The following is a 7,235-nucleotide window of genomic DNA, read 5'->3' on the forward strand; positions in this document are numbered from 1 at the left end:
CACATATATTAATTTTAATAATAAATTAAATAAATCATTCTACAACACTTTCATGAAACTTTCAAAATAATTTAAAGGACAAATTATGACCACCCCTAAGATATGCTTAAATTACGAAAAAAAACCCCTCTTATTTGGACAATTACAACCACCCAGCGGTTGGCCGTAATTTACCCCCTAATTTAAACGGTATTTCTATGAAAATTGGTTTTGAAAGTCAAACTACATAGTCAGGAAACGCGTTAGACTGTACATGTTGGAATTAAATTTCATTTTGCATTACAATATTAATATTATGATGCATCAAGCATATTTATATATAAAGTGGTAATTCCTTGATTTATCACTAGATTTCCATTTTCGGTACACAAATAGAGAGAGAGGGAGATCTAGAGAGAGAGGTGTGTGAAATAATAAAATGGCGGACGCAGCAGTAGAATTCCTGCTGGAAAACCTGACGCAGCTACTGCTCCACCACGCGCATTTGATAATCGACGCAAAGGACAAGGTCGAGAAGCTAGAGACGGATCTCCGATTCTTCAAAGCATTTCTAAGAGACTCAACGAAGAAGAGGAAGAAGGACGACAGGCTTCGCGATCTCGTCCGATCCATACGCGACGTCGTTTACGAGGCTGAGGACATCATCGACGCCTTCGTTACTCAGGCCGCCGTCGCCAAGTCCAGATCTTACTTCGGCAAAGCTTTTTCCTCTCCGGCGAAGCTCCTCGACATCGCCGGACAGGTCGAATCCATATGCGGCAAGATCAGAGATTTCAAAGGCGGCAAGGACAACTTCGACTTCGCCATCCTCGACATCGGAGACGACGGGCCTGAAACTGCTTTGGAGGTCAGTTTTTTTTTTTTTTTTTTTTTTTTTAAATTATGAATCTGTGTCCACTGTCCACTTAATTTGATTTATGTGAATTTATTTTGCCAAATTTGGGATCTTGGAAATTGAATGATTATAATAAACGTTCATCTTTGGTAAATGGTAAGACGACTTGAGAGTTGACCTCCCCTTGGGTCAAGCTAAAATTCGGATCCATTAAATTACAACCGACCCGACCCATAATTGATTCAGTTTCTTTCTCTGATTTTCTTTTTATATAGTTGAAGCAACTCCGACCCATTATTATCAAATTCTAAATTGATGCCCTGGATTGCATTTTGATATCTCTACAAAACTAGTGTATTTCAACCACAAATATCAAAATAATAATTATCAAACAAATTTATCATTTATTTACATATTATTTATTTTGTAATTTATTTAAATAAACAATATTGTTGAGGATATATATTTTATTTTTCCACATGCTCCTATCCTAAAGGAATATTTGATAGTTATTTATCTAGGATCTATTTTCACTTCCGGATGGATAATTAGCGAAACAAACCCTATTTTAATAACTCCATTGAGGATATAGGTTATAAATTTCGGGAGTAAACGGAGGTTAAGAAGTTTGATATTGAATTTGTTCTTATTTTAACTCTTTTAAGAGAAATAAGAACTTAACCTATAAGATTTTAATATTTTAATTAAAACTAGTAATTACCCCGTGCCAGCGATGCACGGGCCATTAGACTATATTAGAAGATATAATATATTGTTCCGCAAGGGATAACTTAACGATTTGAGCAAGTGAGCCTATGTCAATTGATCCAGAGTTAAATTTCTTTGACAACGGTCGCTAGGTCGTGTTTGTCACACGTTTGCAAACTATTATGCAAGAGTATAGAGTTACCTAATGCATTATATGGTTAACTGCGTATTCCTTCATTAAAAAAATATATGATACATTTATAAATATAGATAAATCATTTGTATTTCTAAAAATTAAAGTTTCAAAATGTAAATATTTATTAATTTTTATATTAAATATTCCAGAAAACGATACAACTTTTATAGACTAATAATCTTATATATATATATATATATATATATATATATATATATATATATATATATATATATATATATATATATATATATATATATATATATATATATATATATATATATATATATATATATATATATATATATTATGTTTAAGTAATATAATGATCTATATGTAGCTATAAATAATTTTGTATATCAACCTTGTTTTCTAGTGTTTTTTTTACTCTAGTCACTATAGTTGTAGCAAAATAAATACTTTAAAATTTTCCAGTAATATAAACTTTTATATATCCATTTTGAAATGCTATAAATATATGATTTATTCATGTTATAGAAAAACCTATACTGTTGCCCTATAAACCCCAATCAACAATTGATCTGTAACTATTGTTTATTGTATGTGAATAATGTCATATTGTTAATTATAACTATAGGCTCATCTAAATGTTGTTACATTTATACTTCATAAATTTTATCAATTCTCTCCAGTATTCCTCATGCTACTTTTTATTGCCCTAAAAACAGGTTCCTATTGTAAGAAAAGACAATATTGTGGGTCTCGAAGACGAGGCCGAAAAATTGATAGGATATTTGAATGACAAAACCGAGCAGCTCGATGTCATCTCAATCATTGGCATGCCCGGCCTAGGCAAGACCACACTAGCCGCAAAGATCTTCGACGATCCAGCATTGCAATTCGAATTCCCGACCCGAATATGGGTTTACGTTTCGCAAGAATTCACAAGCAAGAACGTCTTTCTCGCCATCCTCAAAAAGATGATCACGAAGCTCAGCGACGAAATGTACGCCAAAAGCGACGTCGAGTTGGCCCAAGAAGTTGCTTCTCGTCTCGAGGGAGGCAAGTTCTTGATCGTCATGGATGATGTGTGGACCGCTCAAGATTGGGACAAACTCAAAATCGCCTTCCCGAGCAACGCCAGGATGGGTAAAGTCCTGATCACGAGCCGTCAACAAGAAGTTGCTCTTGCCGCTAACCGCAAAAGACCTCCCCACAAAATGCGTCACTTGGACGAGGCGGAGAGTTGGTTGCTTTTCCAGTGGGAGGTTTTTGGTAAACCCGAGTGCCCTTCTGTGTTGGAAGTTTCCGGAAAACTGATCGTCGAGGGCTGTCACAGGCTGCCACTTGCAATAGTGGTCATAGGAGGTATTCTTGCCACAAAGTTTGCCGCATCGGATGACTTGAGTGTACGAAGAGATGCATGGGAGAAAGTGTCGCAAAGCGTGAGTGTTTACCTTAAAGACGAAGACCCGTTGAAACGCATGGAAGCTATCATAGCATTGAGTTACGACAAATTGCCTTATCACTTGAAAGAGTGCTTTCTCTATTTGGGCATGTTCCCTGAAGATTTTGAGATCCCGGTGTGGAACTTGACCCGCATGTGGATTGCCGAGGGGTTGATTCAACCAAAGGACGGTGTTATTAGCATCGAGGAAATCGCGGAGAACTATTTGGACGAACTTATTAATAGGAACTTGGTTAGAATTGATAAGAGAAAGGCCAACGGTAAAGTCAAAACGTGCCGTATACATGATTTGCTGCGCGATTTCTGCAAAACCATAGCCGGAAACGAAAGGGAGAATTTCCTCCAAGAAATCAAGAATTACGGTGGCGTTTTTCAACCTCTGGCTTCCGATATAAGCAAATATCGTCGTCTTTGCATTCATTCCAATGTCGTCAATTTCCTCTCTAAGCGACCTAAAGGTTCTCTTGTCCGTTCGTTTGTTTGTTTCTCCAAGGAGGAATTCGATTTGCAGAACGATACCATTTCAGCAATTCCTGCTGCTTTCAAACTGCTTCGAGTTCTAGAAGTCAAGCCCATCAGATTCCCGAAAATTCCCGGTGACCTATACCACTTGGTTCATTTGAGGTACATCACCCTTTCCTTAAATTCAGCGTCCAACACCAAACCGACGGTTCTTCCCGCAGCTTTCTCCAAACTCTGGAACATACAAACTCTTATAATCGACACTGCGTCGCGCACCCTTGATATAAGAGCGGATATCTTGAATATGATTCAGCTACGGCATTTAAAGACGAACGCATCCGCCACTTTGATCAAGCCCGGTAAAGCTAGTAAGGAAGGCGACATGCTTCAGACGCTCGGTACGATTTCTACCGAAAGTTGCACGGAAGCGCTCATCGTGAAGGCCCGCAATTTGAAGAAATTGGGCGTTCGCGGGAATCTAGCGTTGCTTATGGATCCCAAGAGTGGATCGTTCGATAGTTTGAGGAAATTGGGAAGCCTTGAAAATCTGAAGTTGATAAACGACGCGTTTCCTCATCCAAGCAAACTCGGTGATCTCCCTCCATCTTACAGGTTTCCTAAGAAGTTGAGGAGTCTTACATTGTCGAGTACTCTGCTCGATTGGACCGATATGTCTATCCTAGGATCGCTCGAAAACCTCCTAGTGCTCAAACTAAAAGACAAAGCGTTCATGGGGAGGAGCTGGGAGGCGGCCGATGCGGGGTTTCGCCGTCTTGAAGTGTTGCACATTGGGCACACAAATTTAGCCGTTTGGGTAGCGTTGGGACATCATTTCCCGAGACTTAGATGTCTTAAGTTGCGAAACTGTGAGAATCTAGAAGGAGTTCCGATCGGGTTGGCCGATATACCTACATTCCAAGAGTTGGACTTGTTCCGAACCGAAAAGGCAGCTGCCTCTGCAAAGAAAATTCGTAAGAATCGAACCACGAACGGCCTCACGGAATTCAAGCTCTTCATTTTTCCTCCTTCGCAGAATGACCTTTGATCTTGTTGGACTATGTTATCACATAAGGTTTGACCTAAAATTGTTTGATATTAGATGTTTGTTCCTCGGTAACTATTGTAATGAATCTTGTTTTTTGTTGTGACGTGCTCTACACATATTGATGTTATGAATTTATATTCAAGTGTTGTTAAGTGTATATTTTTACACTTAATTATATTTTTTAATTGGAGCTTTTGGTGTATTTTATTGATAATGGGTGTTTAAAGTATTGATCTATTGTGTTTTAGGCACAAATTAAAGAATTGAATAAATATAGGGTCAAAACTGCAATTTAGGAAAAAATGTGGGCGAAAAACTGAAAAATTCAAAAGTTTGAAGGACAAGAGCCCAGACGGCCGTAAGAGAAATACACTTGGATTTCGGACGGCTATCCGAATATGTTCCTTGGAAGAACAACGTCTCTGGAATTGAGACGGTTGTCTGGAATTTGAACTGAAAGTTCAGACGGTTGTCTGAGAAGGCGTAGAGCAGTAAGAGAATTCTAATTGCACAAGGAAATTGCATCTTTCTCCAACTTTCCCGCCCTATAAAAGACCAATTCAAGCACAACAATGAAAGTGATCTTTTTACGCAATTTCAAGAACGAGAAGCAATAACGAACAATTCGAAGACTCCAATCATAGTTTTATCATCTATGATTTATTTTAATTTCGTTTTTATTATAATCATGAGTAGCTAATTCTTTTATTTCTAGGATTTTATTTCGAACCCTATATGTGATTTATGAACCCTTTTCCATGATTTTATGCAAGTTTTAGTTCCGAAGTATTTCTTCTACTTGTTTTATTAAGTGCATGAAACTGACGACTTTATGTGCTTTTTTGTTATTGTTAATTAATTGCATGAATCGAAAGATCAGGTTAATAATTAGAACTGTGGTAGGAGAGTCTTTGTGGTATTAACATATGAATATAGTTAATCTCTTAGGTAGCTATTATTGAGATTTGTGCTTCATGCTGTGTTCTAGAATTAATTGCGTAGGAATACAACAATTGAATCTAGAGCATTAGAATCGTAATACACGCAGAAGCGGGTTATGATTAATTTAGCATCTAAGGTTAGTAATCCGATTTAATATCTTGCATAATTGAAGGAATTGGGGAATTAATAATCACATAGGGGGAAGAATAAAATCCTAGGCTTACTTTCTCGGATTAATCTTCGTGTTTAATTGCTTTCGTACATTTTATTGTTTAATTTGTTTTAATTTAATTTTAAATTAGTAATTATCTTTCGACTGTGTAGGGTGTGCTTGATAATAATTAGTAAAATTTAGCGTCTAGAATTAAATAATTAAATATTCTATGTGGGATCGATACTCGGACTTTTAGTCCATTATATTACTTGTACGATACGTGCACTTGCGTGTAGGTATTCCAACCAACAAGTTTTTTAAGTTGTTGCCGGGGAATATTTTAATTATTTATTTCATTCTAGCTCTAAATTTGAACTATTTTCACGATATGAAATGCTATTTGCGGTCACAAAATTGCTATTCGCGGTTTCTAACAAAACCCCCAAAAACTTTTAAAAATATCTAAAAACCCCCCAAAACTGCAAATAGCAGAAAAAAAAAAAAAGAAATTGAAAATTCGAAATCAAGCTTGAAGAAGGGTTGCGCTTCGATTTTTTTGATGTAATTTCGACTTTTTTATGTGTAATATGCATTGGGTAGGTCGATTACGGAACCAATTTCATGTTAAAAAGCCCTACAAATCCATTTGAAGGTTTTTTTTTTCGCAAAAAAATGTTCGAACGCCCAAGATGGGCGCCCAAAGCGTGTACGAACGCCCGTTCCGGGCGTTCGTACACGCCTTGGACGCCGCCCATTTTGGGCATTCGAACATTTAAAAAAAAAAACAAAAAAAAAATTGCACTCGACACCCAACTCGGGCGCCCAAATGCAGTTTGCACGCCCAACTTGGGCGTGCACTGCATGAATGGATGTCCAAGTTGGGCTTTTACGCGTTTTGGGGTGGTTTTTGGACTTTTTTGGGAAGTTTTGGGATTTTAGTGAAATAAAGTGTTTTTTTGGGGGGTTTTATTATAAACCGCAAAAAGCAATTTTTATGTGTAATATGCATTGGGTAGGTCGATTACGGAACCAATTTCATGTTAAAAAACAATTCCCTTTCACGATTCACCCAATTTTAATTTTAATTTTCTTTTTATTTTTATTTTAGGTACCGTTTTATGCGCATGAGACTCAATCTCGACAAAGAGCCATTTGATCCTGAAATCGAACGTACTTTTCGAGCAGTTAGGAGACTTTAACGCGAAAATAATATAATGGAGGACGACGAACGCATAGACGCAGATGGTTATTTACTCAATCTCGTCGTGGCCTGAACTCCTAAAACTTTTCATGAAAGTTTACAGCTCGCCGGAGAAGGACGAACGAATACGACGGGAAATTCACAATTTCGTCCAAGATCAAGGGGAAGCATTATTCAGGGCATGGGAAAGATTCAAAACTCTCTTAAGGCAGTGTCCAACTCACGGAGTGGAGCAATGGCGACAAATCCACATCTTCTACCAA

At 37.3% G+C, this 7,235-nt stretch overlaps 1 protein-coding gene across 1 annotated transcript; it reads left to right on the top strand.

The window, feature by feature from the left end:
* Positions 1 to 212: 212 nt before the first annotated feature.
* LOC105972766 (putative disease resistance protein At1g58400) lies at positions 213 to 4,886 on the top strand. Its single transcript, XM_012997746.2, has 2 exons — positions 213 to 847; positions 2,429 to 4,886. Exons 1-2 carry the CDS (start codon positions 419 to 421, stop codon positions 4,673 to 4,675), a joined length of 2,676 nt encoding a protein of 891 aa, XP_012853200.1. The 5' UTR covers positions 213 to 418; the 3' UTR covers positions 4,676 to 4,886.
* Positions 4,887 to 7,235: the final 2,349 nt, after the last annotated feature.

The sequence above is a fragment of the Erythranthe guttata genome, chromosome 4 (assembly GCF_056151865.1).
Source record: "Erythranthe guttata isolate IM_541 chromosome 4, IM_541, whole genome shotgun sequence".
Taxonomy (NCBI): domain Eukaryota; kingdom Viridiplantae; phylum Streptophyta; class Magnoliopsida; order Lamiales; family Phrymaceae; genus Erythranthe; species Erythranthe guttata.